Source organism: Thamnophis elegans, chromosome 2 (assembly GCF_009769535.1).
Source record: "Thamnophis elegans isolate rThaEle1 chromosome 2, rThaEle1.pri, whole genome shotgun sequence".
NCBI classification, from domain to species: Eukaryota; Metazoa; Chordata; class Lepidosauria; order Squamata; family Colubridae; genus Thamnophis; species Thamnophis elegans.
Window position 1 is genome coordinate 142827566 of NC_045542.1, and position 18360 is coordinate 142845925.

At 42.7% G+C, this 18360-nt stretch overlaps 1 protein-coding gene across 1 annotated transcript in view; it reads left to right on the top strand.

Moving 5' to 3' along the window:
* LOC116524024 (zinc finger protein 91-like) overlaps positions 1-12424 on the top strand; it is a 91624-nt gene extending 79200 nt beyond the window's left edge. The window contains 1 exon segment of the mRNA XM_032239122.1: positions 10172-12424. Coding sequence (XP_032095013.1) covers positions 10172-11594 — 1423 coding nt within the window. The 3' untranslated portion in view covers positions 11595-12424.
* The last annotated feature ends 5936 nt before the right edge of the window (positions 12425-18360 follow it).

Below are 18360 nucleotides of genomic sequence, written 5' to 3' on the forward strand. Positions count from 1 at the left end.
TTGTCTCGGATCGAGTGAACCGGTACTAGTGGTGGCAGAAGGCTCCGCCCACCCTCCGGACACTTTTGGGCATGTGCAGAAGCGCACACCTGCACATTCACGCACACGAGCAAACATGTAGTAAAAAAATTGGAACCCATCACTGAAGGAAGCTTCCATCAAATCTCTCCCAGGAACTGTTTATTTGAGCAGGATTCTTCAGGAATATCCAGGTAAGAACAATTCAGGAGGTAATATAAGGTCCTCCTATTCCCCATAGAGATCCCAACCATTTCATCTCTGTCTTCTATAGAGCAATTCTTCCTACTTTATGAATTATACATTAGTTGTGTCTCCCTCACAAGGAAGAGTAGAAAGAAGTTGACCCTTCCTATGGCAGAGCTGAAATAGGTTCAAATTCCAAGTATTGTAAGAGGAGGAAATTATTTGTATTATGCCTTTCCTTCAGAAAGTCAAGCTAGTAGAAATAGTACCTTAATTGTTTACCCCTTTTTTGGGTTTACTCTTTCTTTTGTTACTGAACAACAGAAATTTAAGCGAGATTGTTATTAGGAATTTTCTCTTTAAACAAACCACTACTTTACATACAAAATTCTTTAGTAAATTATAACGTTGCCCAAAGCAGATTGAGAAGGCTTCCTGGCTTTCTCAAGAGTGCCCCCTCCTGGCCCTGCATGGGAAATGCACCATCTCTCCTTTTTCCATGACCATTTTCCACGCACAGAAAACCCATCCGGGGCTCCCTCTGCAAAGAGAAAGGAACCGCATGCGCTTCAGCATTGAGCCGCTGTTGAAGTTTGGGAAGGCAGTGACGTCACCAAATCTTGCCTTTCTAGGATGCTGGACTCTCTCTCTTTAACCCTTTAAGCTTCACAGACCGTTAAAAAGGCTGCAAGGAAGTCTTGAAGAAAGAGGTGGCAAAGGTAGGTGTATGTGTGTGTGACTGTGCGTGTGCATACACCAAGTCAATCTTAGGAGCGGGAGACCCCAAATTCCCATGTTTCTCTGCCGCCCTTTTCCATGATCGTAGGAAAGCAGAGCTCCAGAAGATGCATACTGTCCTTAGGAAGAATTCCTGATGCCAGAAGGGAAAAGAATCGTCCTTAGCGCCCCATTTCGTGGGAATAGCTCCTGCATAGGGCAGAGGGGGAGCTTGTATGGCAAAACTCAAGCAGGAAGCAAAAACAACTTTGAAAGGAAGAGATGCAAAAGATGGTGCCTACATTCTCACTGTTCTTGGAGCCTTTTGCAACTCAATTTGTTTGAGGAAGGTAGTTAATCACGTCATCGTATTGAGCTATGTGCATCTAATCTTTTATATTTCATAGGAACTGAACCCCTGGATTTGATTGACCTGTTTGTGCTTAGGACACTTTGTGTGACCCTGCCCCCCTGCATGAATGAAGAAAGAGAGATGGAGCAGGGTCAAAGGATTAGCACCTCATTTTTTGTGAACTGAATTTTCCTGCTTTGTGAACTGGTTCTGGGCTTTTGTATGTTGTATGTTGTGTGAACCCTACTTAAAGGTAAATGTAGAGCTATATTTTTAAAATGCAAGTCTTTCCCTTTGAGTAAAAAGAAATTTAAATTATCCAAAAGGCCCATATGGACTGAATCTTCTTGCTGGAAGTCACCACTTTACAGGTCAGAAAAATGCTTCCTTCTGTGGGGATGAGTGTCGATAAATGGTCCGATCTACTAGCTTAGATTTATTCTTTCTTCTATAAGAAAATTGCAAAATGGAGGCCATTTGTTGATCTTCATGTAGAGAAAAAAATGATCCCTTTGGCAAGGAGGGCTTAATGGCTTGTTCTGGTATTCCCATGGCTAAATGAACATTGCTATGAATTAAAAAGCATTTGGAGATACACAGATTTCATTGCACCCATTTGGAATTGTCTTACAGAGAGAGAATGGCTTGCCTTCCTTTAGCAAGTGGGGGAAGTAGAAAAGACCCTTCCGATGCCCAGTCTGGAATCTATGGGGAGATCTGGGCAAGAACTGGACAGAAGATGCTGGAAGAAGGAACCATTGTTTCACAAGCTCAGGCCTGGAACTTCAGGAGCGTCCAATATGAGGAGGATGAGGGTCCCCGAGGACTTTGTAGTCGGCTCCACTTCTTTTGTAATCGGTGGTTGAGACCAGAAAAGCACACAAAAGCGCAGATGCTGGACCTGGTGGTTCTGGAGCAGTTCCTGGCCCTTCTGCCCCTGCAGATGGAGAGCTGGGTGCGGGAGTGTGGAGCAGAGACCAGCTCCCAGGCGGTGGCCCTGGTGGAAGGCTTCCTCCTGAGCCAGGCAGAGGAGAAGAAGGAGCAGGTTGAGTTGCCGGTGAGAGGACTTCTTCTTGGGCCTGAATATAATAAACAATATGTTCAAAATTTTGCATCAAATTTTTGTAGGTTTATTAAGATATAAAATGCAAGAAAATGAAAATAGTAGGAAAGGGGGGAAGGGAAGGGAAGGGAAGGGAAAGAAGAGTAGGGTAAATGGGGGAAAACAAAATCATTGAAAATCTGAATCTTTTTAGCACAGCCGAATAAATGGTAACATTACAAGTTCAATGTCTTACATTTACATACTTAATATGTACTAGCAAATTCTATACAACAACAAACTTATGTAATCAACAAAACTCAGTCAAAATTTCATTTTTTTCGATCTCAAGAACAAAACCCAGCAATGGTTCCAAAGTAGAAGCAAGGTTGGCTTGGTCTTTTCTTTAACTAAAGCAGTTAATTTTTCCATCTCATCCATCAGTTTTTCCAATGACTTCTCCTTTGTGGCTATTAAAATATCCGCCCGTTTTGCAAAGAGCATCCTTGCTGCTCTCAACATATATAACAGCAAAGTTCGAGATTGTTTATCCATCTCTTTGTCTATTAAACCTAAAAGAAAAGTCTCTGGTTTGATTTTCATGCCCACTTTGAGAATCTTCTGCAGTACAATATAAATCTTACCCTAGTATTGCTTTGCTTTGTCACAAGTCCAGCAGAGTTGGTAAAAAGTTCCTTTTTTACATTTACATTTCAAACGTGTATTTGAAATTCCTTTGAGATTTGAAAAATCTTTGGCAGTTTATGAGGTGTTAAGTAGAGTTACACACCACTTCATGATATGTAATGTCCATTAATTCTTTTTTTCCTGCATCCTATTTCAAGTCCTTCGCAATGGAGATCAGAGATCCTGAGAGAAAGAGGCATCTGTCAAATCTCCCTCAAGAACTGCCTTTCAGGAGGATCCCTCAGGAAGATCCAATTCAGGACACCTCAGGAGGTAATATAAGGTCCTTCCACTCCTTTGATAAATCCTAACTTTCTCATCTTCTCTGTGTCCTCTCCTCTATAGCATACCTCCTCCCATTTTATTAATTATCCCTTTTGAAATTCTGTCTCCCTCACAGGGAAGCATAGAAGGAAGTCGACTCTTTGTTTAGGGGGAGCGGAAACCGTGATTGAACCTCCAACTCAGGTATGAGAATAACTTTGATTTATTAGATTTCTATTTTTTCCCTCAGGAAATCAGCCGTTGTACATATTATAGGTAGTCTTTGACTTAGGACCACAATTGAGCCTAAATTTTTTGTTGTTGAGTGACACATTTGTTAAGTGAACTTTGCCCCATTTTACGACCTTTCTTGCCACAGGTGTTAAGTGAACCACGGAGGTTAGAAGTATGGTTGTTGTTAAGTGGCTTCCCTAATGACTTTGCTTGTCAAAGGTTCACAAAAGATGATCACATGACCCTGGGACCCTGCAACTGTCATAAATATGAGTCAAATTTGATCATGCGGCCATGGGGATGCTGGAACAGTCGTAGGTATGAAAAACGGGCATAAGTCATTTTTGTCACTCTCGTTGTAAATCCCTAAAAACTGTTGTATGTTGAGGACTACCTGTACTGTCTCCTGCCATCTTCCCCTTTTCTTTTGGTTGGAGATTCTTTTTAGGATTTTTTTTAGACTAGTACTTTAAAAACAAAACTGTTTTCACTAATTATTCTCCCAACTTTTCAATAAATAACTTTTACAGAATTCTTTATGTTAGTCATGATGTCTGCAGCTTGTCCTATGAAAAACTGTACAAAAGAGATGGTTTGCGTCCATCAAACAAATGGATTGCTTGGCATTAAATTCACAGATGCTCTGGATAAACATTTCAACTAAACAGTGCGGACAAAGAATTAATTGATACAGAACATTTCTGTCCCCAGCAATTTAAAATTAATAGGGTTATCAGTGCATATAACATAGATGTTTGTGTGGGTAAGAATGTCAACTTTGCTGTCAAGCAAAATCAAGCATTTAATCGTGAGTGCCGTACAATCTGCAATCAAACAGGTGGTACGAAAGTAGGGGAAGTCAGACACAACACAGGTTATGTAGACAGTAAACACATGGTCAGTCAAAATGGATGCAATTGTGTATACACCAATGCACAGAGTATGAGGAATAAACAGGGTTGTTGTATTCTGAGCATGCGCTGACTAAGAGTTTAAGCGGGAAGCGCTCGACAGCTGATTGGCTGATCGTTTGACAGCTCCTGTATAAATAGGGAGCTGTCCAAACGAGCAGCGGGCGTTACTATCTAAGCCGGTTCTGAACTGTTAGCTTGTACTTAAGGGAATAAACTTGTTAGCCTTTTATTCCTGTCTCCGCCTCAGTCCTTCTGGCTACCCACAGGTCCTTGGTACACACCAAGGGTGAATTAGAAATTTAAGTAAATGAGGCCAGATACGATATTGTTGCCATGACAGAAACTTGGTGGGTTGAAACCTACAAATGAAACATACAGCTACAGGGTAATACAGCTATTTTTATTTTTTTTAAATAGACCAAATGAAATAGGTTGTAGAGTTGCACTATATATAAGAAATAACTACACCTCTACAGAAATAGAGTACAACAATGCTGATAACTGCCTTGACATCAACTGGGAGACAAACGCTGCACCAAGTGGAAGATCATACAGGTTCCTGATAAACCTAGCATACAACTTTGTTTCCTAAAAAGTAGAGAAGGGGAACAAGGAAATCAACCAGATTGGTCTTAATTCTCACTAAGAGAGATTAAATGATAGAAGGTGTTGAAGCTATAGGAATCTTATGGGGGAATGATCATGCAATACCGGAATTCCACATTATGCAAGCACAAGCAATAGAACTAAGTCAAACTAGAGTCTTGGGCTTTAAAAGACAAACTTGAACAGAGAGAGCTTGGGAATGATTCCATGGATGAGAATCCTCAAGGGGAAAACAACTCAAGAAGCTTGGGAAATTTTGAAAAGTGAGATTATAAAAGCCCAGTCTAGAACAAAACCAATGAAGAAGAAAAATAACAGCTCTCAAAAGAAATCAGCATGTCTGCATAAAGAACTCTGATAAGTTGAAAGACAAAAAGGACAAGTACAAAAAAGGGAAAGAGGGGCACATAACTAAGGCAGAATATCACCAAATAGCCCAAGTCTGCAAAGGTGAAGTGAGGAAAGCTAATGAACTAACGCTTATGACCAAAAATAAAAGCGTCTTTCAACATGTTAAAAACTTTTAAAAAGTCAAGGAAACAATTGATCCATTGGTGGGAGAAAGTGGCAAGAAGGTGACAAGCAACAGGGAAAAAGCAGAACTACTTAACTCGTGTTTTTCATCCGCCTTTACACAAAGGAAAAAACCAGTCCAACTTGTCAAAAACAGCACCACAAAAAACAGATTAGGAACACAAGTTAAAATAGGTAAGTGAGCACCTGTCCACCCTAGATGAGAAGACCAAGAAAGCTGATTAGGGGACTGGAGGCGAAAGCATATAAAGAACGGTTGCTGGAATTGGGTATGTCTAGTTTAATGAAAAGAAGGACTTGGGGTGACATGACAGCAATGTTTCAATATCTCAGCGGCTGCCACAAAGAAGAGGGAGTCAAGCTGTTCTCCAAAGCAAATGGGTGGAAACCTGGATAACCATTTGTCTGAAATGGTATGGAGTTTCCTGCCTAAGCAGGAGGTTGGAGTAGAAGACCTCCAAGGTCCCTTCTAGCTAAATTATTCTATCCTACCCTACCTTACCCTGCCCTGCCCTACACTATCCTATCCTACATGCTGCCCCATTTTTGTAATTATTTGAGTTGAATTTGTGCTAGGAACCTCAAAAATATTTAAATATTCAAACTAGCAAGCTTCCATTTTTCCAATGCCTCATTTACAATCATTAATAAGAAAAATACACGGTTAACAGTTAAGATTATTAAAATCCCAGGACAGTCGAAATATAGAAACGTCTCCAAGTAAAGAGTGTTCTGAAAGAACAATTAGCCAAGGCCCCATTAACTTAGAAAGTAAAATTTAATCTTCTGCCTGGATTTGGAGGTCTTCAATGGAAAACATTCTCCATTTCCTTATTTACTGTCCAGCCAATGGCTCATTTACAATCATTAATAAGAAAAATACACGGTTAACAGTTAAGATTATTAAAATCCCAGGACAGTCGAAATATAGAAACGTCTCCAAGTAAAGAGTGTTCTGAAAGAACAATTAGCCAAGGCCCCATTAACTTAGAAAGTAAAATTTAATCTTGTGCCTGGATTTGGAGGTCTTCAATGGAAAACATTCTCCATTTCCTTATTTACTGTCCAGCCAATGGCTCAGACTACTAGCAGCTTCCTTGCAATCTGAGGAGGAGCAGAGTCTCTGGGTATTGATGGCACACCAGACAGAACCCTGGTTGAGCTCTCCCAGCACTTTCAGGAAGGTGTTGAGGATGAACAGGATTGCTCCTTCTTAGGACAACATAAGGCATTTCATAAAATACTACAAAGAACCCCTTCCCCTACAGACACGTTTCCTTCTTTAAAGGCAGGAAGGGTTTAAAGGCCTTCAGTGTCTTCAGAGAATCAACTGGCAGGTGGGCCTTGGAAAACCCACCAATCAGGAACACTATCCAAGGAAGGGTTAGTGTCACTGATTGGTGGGTTTTCCGAGGCCCATCTGCCAGGTTTTTTTTTTAATAGCAATAGCAGTAGACTTATATACCGCTTCATAGGCCTTTCAGCCCTCTCTAAGCGGTTTACAGAGAGTCAGCATATTGCCCCCAACAATCTGGGTCCTCATTTTACCCACCTCGGAAGGATGGAAGGCTGAGTCAACCCTGAGCCGGTGAGATTTGAACCGCTGACCTGCTGATCTAGCAGTAGCCTGCAGTGCTGCATTTAACCACTGCGCCACCTTGGCTCAGTTGATTCTCTCAAGTCACTGAGGACCTTTTGATTGTGGATGGATGGATTCATAGATCCAGAATGAAGAGTATTCTAATTCGGGTTTGTTGGCTGTTTGGTAGATCAATTGATCCAGAAGAAAAAAGCGCTCATTTTACCTGAATGGCGCTGAAAGTCCTACAGAATCATTCAAGATCATAAAACCTTCCTAAATTATTTCTTTAGTCAAATGCTTTTGGTTCTGTCAATTTTGTCATCTAAACCACAGATCCTTACTAAGCATAGAGCCATTTATCTTAATGTTTATGTTTGCTATATAAAATTCTTTTTTTTTCTTGGTTCTTGGCCTTTTTTTTTAATTGTTTATTTTATTTATTTAGTTTGTCAAACATGTACAAGATAACAGGTATAACTATTAACATGGACATGAGCACAAGAAATGAATACAAATAAATGGGGACAGTAGGACAGGGACAGTAGGCACCCTGGTGCGCGTATGCACGCCCCCTTACAGACCTCTTTTTTGTTTTTTGTTTTTTTTAAAGTAATCTTTATTAGTTATACATTTTTTTAAGAGTAAAACATACAAATACAAATACAAACATACAACCCCCCCTCCCCCCCGCGGTGACAGTCATTCACAGCCCAACTTTTTTTTTCCTTCCTCGTTGTTAGGTCTCTAAGCCACATCTTCTCATTACAAAATTCAGGGATCTATTACAATACCCATGTTAACTTTTAACTTTCCCCATTTTAAGTCCCTGCTGTTCTCCTTGTCGCCCACATATACCATAAGTTCCAGTTAAGGTAATGTTCCGTTTCTCCTTTGTCCCTCAGCCAACCTGTCATTCTGTCCATTTCTGCACATTCATAGATCTTTTTAATTATAGCATCTTCCGACGGTATGGTAGTGGATTTCCAAAATTGTGCATAAGTTATTCTTGCAGCCACAATTATATGTAGGCTCACATGCCATATTGAATTGCTCATGTTTTCTGGTTTAATGCTTAGTAGAAGGTTCTCGGGTCTCCATTCCATGCTTGCCCCGGTAACCTCTTTTAGCCATTTTTTAATCCTTCTCCAGTATTTCGTGGCCTCAGTACAGGACCACCAAATATGGTAGAATGTGCCATCCTTTCTTCCACATTTCCAACACAGTGGAGATAACCCAGGAAACATTTTGGCTAACCTCGTTGGGGGGGAAGTACCACCTATAAACCATCTTGTATATGTTTTCTTTGAATACTGTAGATATTGTAAGTTTAATGGTCTTACTCCATAGATCCCACCATTTGCCCATTTCAATCTCATAGCCAAAGTTTCTCTCCCATGCTATTAGAAGGCTTTTATCCATCTCTCCATTAGCATCTTGGCAGGTCAAAAATTGATAAATCTTCGATAACATTTTCTTGTCTCCGCCAAACAAAATCTTATCTAGCCCCTGAGGGTTTGGGTAGATCCCAAACCATACCTTATCGCTTTTAAACCTGTTTCTAACCTGTAAATATTCCCACCATTCCAGAAGTCATTCAAGTCACTGAGGACCTTTTGATTGTGGATGGATGGATTCATAAATCCAGAATGAAGAGTATTCTAATTCGGGTTTGTTGGCTCTTTGGTAGATCAATTGATCCAGAAGAAAAAAGGGCTTATTTAACCTGAATGGCACTGAAAGTCCTACAGAATCATTCAAGTTCATAAAACTTTCCTAAAATATTTCTTTAGTCAAATGCTTTTGGTTCTGTAAATTTTCTCATCTAAACCACAGATCCTTACTAAGCATAGACATTTATCTTAAGGTTTATGTTTGCTATATAAAATTCTTAATAATAGGAAAGATCCTGCAGTTCTTCCTTGGTCTGTTCTGTATTTTTTTTCTCCCTTTCAGGAGGTTCTTCTGCCCTTTGAGGAGGTGGCTGTTTATTTCTCCAAGGAGGAATGGTCTCAGCTGGATCCTGACCAAAAAGCTCTGCATTGGGAAGTCATGCTGGAGAATTATAAGAATGTGGCCTCTCTTGGTAAGGGTTTCCCACTCTCCAGTCAGAGAGTTCAGAAAGACCTTTTGTAGTTAGATGCCATTAACTAGTTCTTATGAAAACATTTGTAAATTGATATCTTCAGAGGGAGAAGGGAAAATTCTGTTTTTCTAGTGCTCCTAGGAAGGAAATAGGTCAATGGCATTTTGCTTAGATATATCTTATCTAATTTATATGTCTATTTAAACATTTTATGACAAAGTAATTTCTTGGTTTGAGGTAATGCCAAACTTCATCACACAGATTTCAACTGGCCCAGATGCTTCCACATCAGTCCTATCAAGAATTGCCATTCAGGTTTTTTGACTTAATGTCTTTTGCAAGGTTTTATGCCTCATCAATAGAGATGTTATCATTTCTATACCATGCCATTATTAAGATGCAAATATGCAGTATATATTGGAATTTGGCACAATATCTGAAGGCAATCAATATGACTTCTGACAGAGTGAGCTTTTTCCCTAACCTTTCTCCCATTTTCATTTCTCTTTCACTTTGAAGGTGAGAATGAGAATAAAGACTCTGGAGAACCATTCCAAGTATTCAGAAAAGGAGATGTAATGGGGAAACCTGCAATTCAAACAGAATTCCAAAATCAGGAGGGAAACCTGTTGAATAACTGGAATAAGGAAAGGTCATCTCCTTCGATTGTTTCTCAGATGCAGGACTTTATTGATCAACAAGAAAAACTAAAGAAGAAATATATTGAGAAAGGTGTAAGAATCTTCAAAGAGACATTAGATATAAATGGACCCTGTGCATCACAAGCCAAAGGAGGAGCCAATATGGGCAAAGACAAAGGAAAGAAATACAGTTGGAAGTTCACATCTTCTCAAGAAAATGGGTTTCTTGAGTCACAGAAAAGTTTTCACATGGGAGAGAAGACAAATAAATGCAATGAACATGGAAACAAGACTATTAATAAAAAGACATCCACAATGGAGAAGCCCTATAAATGCATGGAGTGTGGAAAGGACTTCGGAACACGCAGTAAACTTACATGCCATCAAAGGATCCACACAGGAGAGAAGCCATATAAATGCATGGAGTGTGGAAAGGTCTTCAGATCAAGCAGTAAACTTGCACGCCATCAAAGGATCCACACAGGAGAGAAGCCATATAAATGCATGGAGTGTGGAAAGGACTTCGGAACACGCAGTAAGCTTACACGCCATCAAAGGATCCACACAGGAGAGAAGCCATATAAATTCATGGAGTGTGGAAAGGGCTTCAGAACAAGCAGTGAACTTACATACCATCAAAAGATCCACACAGGAGAGAAGCCATATAAATGCATGGAGTGTGGAAATGGTTTCAGAAGAAACTGTGAACTTACATCCCATCAAAGGATCCACACAGGAGAGAAGCCATATAAATGCATGGAATGTGGAAAGGGCTTCAGAACAAGCAGTGAACTTAAATGCCATCAAAGGATCCACACAGGGGAGAAGCCATATAAATGCATGGAATGTAGAAAGGGCTTCAGAACAAGCAGTGAACTTAAATGCCATCAAAGGATCCACACAGGAGAGAAGCCATATAAATGCTTGGAGTGTGGAAAAGGCTTCAGAACAAGCAGTGAACTTAAATGCCATCAAAGGATGCACACAGGGGAGAAGCCATATAAATGCATGGAGTGTGGAAAGAGCTTTAGAAAAAGCAGTAATCTTACACGCCATCAAACGATCCACGCAGGGGAGAAGCCATATAAATGCATGGAGTGTGGAAAGGACTTCGGAACACGCAGTAAGCTTACACTCCATCAAAGGATCCACACAGGAGAGAAGCCATATGAATGCATGGAGTGTGGAAAGAGCTTTAGAAAAAGCAGTAATCTTACACGCCATCAAAGGATCCACACAGGAGAGAAGCCATATAAATGCATGGAGTGTGGAAAGGGCTTCAGAACAAGCAGTGAACTTACATACCATCAAAGGATCCACACAGGAGAGAAGCCATATAAATGCATGGAGTGTGGAAAGGACTTCGGAACACGCAGTAAGCTTACACTCCATCAAAGGATCCACACAGGGGGGAAGCCATATAAATGCATGGAATGTGGAAAGGGCTTCAGAACAAGCAGTGAATTCAAACGCCATCAAAGGATCCACACAGGAGAGAAGCCATATAAATGCTTGGAGTGTGGAAAAGGCTTCAGAACAAGCAGTGAACTTAAATGCCATCAAAGGATGCACACAGGGGAGAAGCCGTATGAATGCATGGAGTGTGGAAAGAGCTTTAAAAAAAGCAGTAATCTTACACGCCATCAAAGGATCCACGCAGGGGAGAAGCCATATAAATGAATGGAGTGTGGAAAGGGCTTCAGCACACCCATAATCTTATTTCCCATAACATGATTCATAGACTGGAGAATCCCCAAAACAAAGATACATTTGGATGAGAATGTATGCTAATTATTGATTTAATGGGTTCTATGAATGGATTTCAAATTTACAGACTGAACTCTGAAAAAGGTTTTTAGTAATGAAAAAAGAAACAATAGGCATGAGTCATTATAATTATGATTTATATATTTTTGAATGTATCTATATATACAGTATATAGAAATGTCTAACTAGCGGCTCACAGGCTGGTTTTGTTACGTGAAGGACATGCCTACCCCAGCTCCGCGAATAGGGAAACTGTTGCAATATGTCACATGATGGCCACGTGACACATAGAGTTTGAAATCCGTGGTATATATGTTTGTTTTGTTTTATTTTTTAGAAATGAGTTTCCTTTTTTCCAACTGCCAGCAGTCTCCCAGTTAGTCATATCTCTCAGAGCGATGCGAAGACATTTAACAGATGCTGCTTCCCTAAGCCCAAAAGGAAAATTTCAAAAAAAAAATATAATCAAATTCTACCCATGGTAGAGAACTGGGATCCTCCACAATAGTTAAATTTGCATCCCTAGTGTAGAACTGAGACCTGAATCAGCCAGTATCTATGCAGAAGCATTGAACATTATTCAGTCAAAGTCCTCATGATATGAGGGGGTTGTCACGTGCAGATCAATGTAGAGCGTGTGGGAAGAGCTGAAAGGATGAACAATTCCTCTCTCACAAAAGGAGCCAGAAGCGCCCCAAGTGCATGTGCAATTTTCTTTTCAAGCATTATCGCCATGTTTTGCTCTTTTGTAGTGTGGTGAGTCCAAATTCGATTTAAATAAAATCAATTAAATATCAGTTGGGTAGTTTTGTTCTAGTTATGTATTATACTTACGTATTAAACTCTTTAGTTGATTTAAAAATGTATTAACACAAGATTTGTGGAAGGATTTGGAGGGAACATATTTCAGGATTTGAGAGGGTCATGTTGGTTTGAAGCTCAGTTGTCAGTAATAGTTCTGGGTAAAGCTGGACAATAAAGAGACTGAAAAGAGCAGAGTGTCATCGTTCCAAATATCATGCAGAATTAAATTTGAGTCCAAGGCAAAACTTTCCTCAAAATTCCAATTTAATAAGTCAGACATGTTGGCACATCTGTGGAAAATCCCAAATCTGAAAACTTCCTGGGATTTCACCCAGTTGAAAGTTCATGATCTTATCCCCACACCCATAAATCCATCACATGGTCCAATCTTCTTCAGCCACGCTGGCATTTCCACCCATCTAGTTCCGATCAGATGCAGAAGTGCGGAGACAAAAGATGGCCTTGGGCTTCTAGAAAAGAATGACAACAACATATTCCACAATTCTACTCCTTTCCATTCCCCTTCCCAACTATCACACTAATGAAACAGCACAGTGAAATAAAAGAGAGTGTGGCAGGCCAAAGATCCTAAAAGGTATATAACTGCAGGCCTGACAGGCGGCCTCTCCTCAGAAAAAAACATGTTTTCTGAAAAGAGAATAACTTAAAAGTTAACATAATACAATTAACCAACTTTTCCCCCCTCAGGGAGACCCTTTGGCTTATTGGGAGACTTCTCAAGGAATTGTTCTACTAACTTCTCCACTTTTAGGTTCCAACTTTTCACCCAAGTAGCTTCAGACAAAGGGTAACCCTTCCAATGCACTAAATACTGTAAGCGACCCCTATTCAGCCTGGAGGCTACGATTTTTCCCACCTGAGATTGTGTTTCCCCTTCTATCACTATAGGAGGAGATAAAGCTTGGGTGGACGGTCTTATACTGGATCCAATTACTGGCTTCAACAAGCTACAATTAAATTCTGGGCCAATTTTCCCTAGACTTCTGGGTAGACTGGGTCGAACTATAACTGAGTTAACTATCTTCACTATTGAGAATAGACCTAGAAATTTTGGACCAAATTCCTTGCTAAGCATTCTTAAACTTATGTATTTGGTAGACACAAAAACTTTGTCCCCCACACGGAAGGGGTTTTGGAGCGAGCGGTGTTATTAGTTTGCTTCTTGTAGGTTTCTGCGACATCTGCTAGAGCCTTGTTCGTATTCTCCCAACCTTTCGTTAGTGAGTCCATCCATTCATTCAAAGACATGAAGGAGGGAGGTTCTCTAGGCAGCTCAGGCATGGCAACAAATTCCATGCCACTGGTAGTCTGGAGAGCCGTTAATCCCGTGCTGCTGTGGACCACATCGTTGTACGCCACTTCGGCGAAGGGTAGCAAGTCCGACCAGTTGTCTTGCTGATAGTGCACATAATATCGGATGTATTGTTCCATCTCTTTCTGCTGCACAGTTCATGCTGGGATGAACCTCTGAGCGCAGTTCTTGTGTGGACCCAAGGGACCTCAGAACCTCTCTCAGAACTTGGCTGTGAACTGGACTCCGCGGTCTGAAATGATCCTCTTGGGCAATCCATGCAATTGACAAATGTGTTTCACAAACATTTTTGCTAATTTCTTTGAGGACAGCAACTCTGAGCAAGCGATGAAGTGTGCCTGCTTGGAAACCAAATCAATAACTGTCCAGATTACTGTGTTCCCACTGATGTCTGGGAGTTCCACGATGAAGTCCATTGCGACCTCTTCCCATGGTCGGTTAGGGCTGGCCACTCGTTGTAGTAGTTCAGAGGACTTTTCCGGCAGTGGTTTCATTGTTGTGGAAGTAGCACAGCTTTTTACGTAATCTTCCACCTCCGATTCCATCTTTGCCCATCAAAATTGACGCCTGGCAAGGTGAAGCGTTTTTAGGACTCCAAAGTGACCTCCTAGTTCCGCCTCATGGCTTCGCTGTAGAACTTCCAGCCTCAACCCTGCGGGGATGTACAGTTTGGACCCCTTCCAGGCTAATCCATTTTCCATCATTAGGATATCCTGGTTATTGTTGAACCACTGGTCTGTAAGGGAGCGCCAATTTCATAGCTGTCATCAGCTTATCCTGACTTCGATTTGTGACTTGGGCTGTCTTTTGGTGGGAGGAAGAAATGATGGGGTGAACAACTTCTTACTATCATACTATGGTTTTCTTGACAAAACATCCCCCAACAAGGTTTTTGGTACTTGTTGGATCCCTTGGGTTTTTGTGCTGAAGGTTCTGGGCTCTTGGGTTCAATCGTCCCTGAGTGGCCCTATTCCTCCCCTGGTGGTAGCAGCCCAAATGCAATCATCAATTTCCTACCGCCGTCTTCCCACTTTATCATAGACTTCCACTTGTCAAGTAATGCAAGACCCAAGATAGTATTTTCTGGCATCTCTGGAGCCACAATAAATCTGAGAAGCTCATAGTGGCAGCCCACTTGTAACTTTACCAGTTCATTTATTAGCGTGGCTGGGCCCCCTCCAATTAGCATTCCATCTACCTGCTCAACCCGATTGGGACAGGCTAGAGGTCTTTTGCGTATACCCAGTTGCTTTACAATCGATATGCTGATAAAGCATTGAGTGCAACCAGTGTCCACAACTGCTTCAACTTCCCCTTCCACCCCCGTCTCGGGTACTTGGAGGTTGGCTTGGAAGGCGAAGGGGCGGATGGGTGCACTCACCATTGGGTCATCTTTGGCATTTTCTTCCTTTGAGGCCTCCCCATTGGTAGGACCTTTTGTCACCTTAGGTTGGGGATCCTCTTCCAGAAGTTGTTTGCCCTTTTCCTCCTCCGAGGCCTCCCCCTTCATAGGACCTTTTGTCACCTTAGGTTGGGGATCCTCTTCCAGAGATTGTTGCCCCAGATGACTATTTTCTGGTGGCATCTGGGGCCTTCTCTTTACCGCCATGGCAGTTGGTGTGCACGTTTGTGGCATTGGGGCTGGAGCCAAGCACTCTGATGCTCTGTGGCCAAGTTGACAGCAACAGTGGCATTTTATAGGCCCCACGAGGGAAGGAACCTAGTTACATCTCTAAACTTAGGAACCGCCTCATCACATTGTTCTGCTATCCATCCTGCAGTTTCCCCCTCATTCATCCATTCTTCTATTGTCGAGAACTCTTCTCTGTTGGAAGGTGGGGTAAGAATCTGTTGGGGCATTGCAGGTGCACATTGTTCTACCATCCATCCTGCAGCCTTCCCCTCGTTCATCCCTCCTTCCATTATCAAGAACACTTCTCTGTAGGAAGGTGGGGTAAGAACCTGTTGTGGCATTGCAGTTGAGACTGGACTCTGTGGGGGGGGTCAATCTCTGGGTTGGCCACTGCCCAGTTATCTGCCATGGTGCCATCTGCTGAGGGAGGGCAGGTGCCCACTGGCATTACTTCCATCCATGACCGGGGTTTAAGACCCATCCTGGGGGTGCCTGATTCACAGGTTTCAGTTCAACCAACGATGACTGGCTAGGAGGGGATATATGCCAAGGCCCCCTCTGCTGGCTTGGAGGATTTTCCCATGTTGATGGCCAAGCAGATGCCCACTGGCATCTTTTCCATCCAAACTCTGGGAAGAAAGCCCAATTTGGAGGTGCTTAATTCACAAGCTGAAGCCCAATTTCCGGTGGTTGGCTAGTGAAAAATGCTGGTCAAATCCCTTCTTGCTGGCTAGATTGAATCTGCCGACCGAATGGAGACGCGAAGAGACAGGAGAGACGAAGCGGGAGCCAAGCCAGGTCATTTCTTCCAAGAGGCAACTTTCCCATTGAATGACTCGCTGCCCTAGACCCTCTGCAGTCCCTCTCGTCTGGCCAGAATGCCAGCGAGAGTGTTGGGCTGAAGGAAGGAGGGATACACACACTCGCGTTCTCCCTCTCCCTCCCTCCCTCCCTCCCTCTCTCTCTCTCAAATGGCAAATCCGAGCAGCTGCTGCTGGGAGCCCGTCCCATGCCTTCTCCCAATCCCCGCACCCCTTCTCTCAGCTACTTTCTGCCTTGTGACTGCTGTATCCAGGCTGGCTCTCCTCTCCTATTATTGTGGAAGGCGTCTCATTGGGGGGGGGGGGAAGCAGGCCTTTTTCCATTTCAAGGCGCTGCGGCTTCTTCCACGGCCTCCTCCCCCCTCACCTCTTAGAAGTCCAGCCAGCTGCCCGCCAAGCTCTCCGCGGAGACTCACCCAGAGTTTTCACCACAATTTGCCTGGTGAGGGGAGGCGGCAGGTTGATGCAGACCAAATCCACTTCCTGGTGCAGCAGGACCTCGTCTATCCGGCTGGTGTAGAAGGGGACCCTCATCTCCTTGGCCAGTTCTTCCGCCTCTTCCTGAGTGCGGCCCCAGAGCGCCTGGACCGCGAAGACCTCATCCTTTAGAAGCGGGATGATGACCCGGGCAGTCAGGCTGGTGCCGAACACGCCCACCCCGGGCAGCATGGTTGTTGCTGCTGCGGCTGCTTCTGCCTGCTTCCCTCCACCCTCACCTTTTTCCTCCCCCTCCTCCTCCTCCTCCTCGCTGCGATCTGGATGCCCGACGCGCCTTCCTTTCCTCCGCATTCTTTACTGCAGCATAACACTGCCAAAACAGATGGATTGGGAAGGCTTTCTGATCAAGGGCAGGATGAGTGCCCTCTCCTGGTTTCCCATGGGAAATGCACCATTCTCCACTTTTGGCATCAGCACCTACGGCCCATAGAAAATCCACCAGGGTGTTGACTCTACAAACAAAAAGGGAACACCATGTACTTGGGCATTGGGCCACTGTTGCAGGTTCGCAAAGTAGTGAGATCGTAAGACTTGCCTCCCAGGATGCTAGACTCCCTCTCTTTAACCCTTTGAGCTTCGCAGGCAGTTAAAAAGAATCTGTCTGGGTTCCAAATAGCCTCCAAAATTAAATCAGAGTCCAAGGCAAAGTATTGCTCAAACTTCCAATATATTAAGAGAGCCATGTTAGCACATCTGGGAAAACCTGAATCTGAAAGCTTCCTGGTTTTCCCCACCCAGTTGAAATTTCACGATCTTGCCCCCACACCCACAAGTCCATCACATGGTCCAATCTTCCACTGCCATGCTGGCAGTTCCACATATCCAGTTCCGGTCAGGTACAAAGGATGACTTTGCCTTTCTAGAATGGGATTTTGTTTTGGCTGCATAGCATCTAAGTCCATACAATCCCCCCTCCCATTCTCCCACAATAGAAAAGGCATAGTAGAATAATAGAAAGTGTCGCAGGCCAAAGATCCAAAAGGATTGTGGCTGCAGCCCTGACAGAACATCTTAAAGGAAAGAGAGCCAGAGGTGGAAAGGGCTCGTGTGTGCAGGTGGGGGGGGATTCTTCCCATATATAAGAAGAAATCAACCCCCCCCCCATTATCCCAAATAAAATATTAACCATCAAAAAAATATTATCCATAAGGAAAAGCCTCAGAAAAGTCAAAAGACCAAGATGCTAATAAAAACCGCCTGAAGCCCATTCCACATTCCAGCCAGATGCCTAAAGAAAACATTGTAATAAGAAACTAACTGCAAAGGGATGCAGCACTGAAGATAAGGAGCTTATTGAAACAGGAATCCAACAGGAATCCAGCTATCTAGATGGCGCCATTCATAAGCAAAGCAAATACTGCCTGCAGAAATCCACTCATCGCAGGATATTTCAAAACCCCTTCCAGCAATTTTGACAGCTAACAAAAGCAGAATGATAGGATTAGAGCAAGCAGCCCCTCACACAAGACATAGATATCAGCCACAATAAGAATTACCCAACCCCCTTTCAGAGCACAAAGCCCATAGTGCACAAATCCCAAACTTCAAAAGTTACAGAACCATAGAAGAAACCTTCCACTCACCCAGTTGGATGGGCATGTGAGTTGTAAATTCAGCCCTGTGTTTGATGAGGGGTGAATCGTG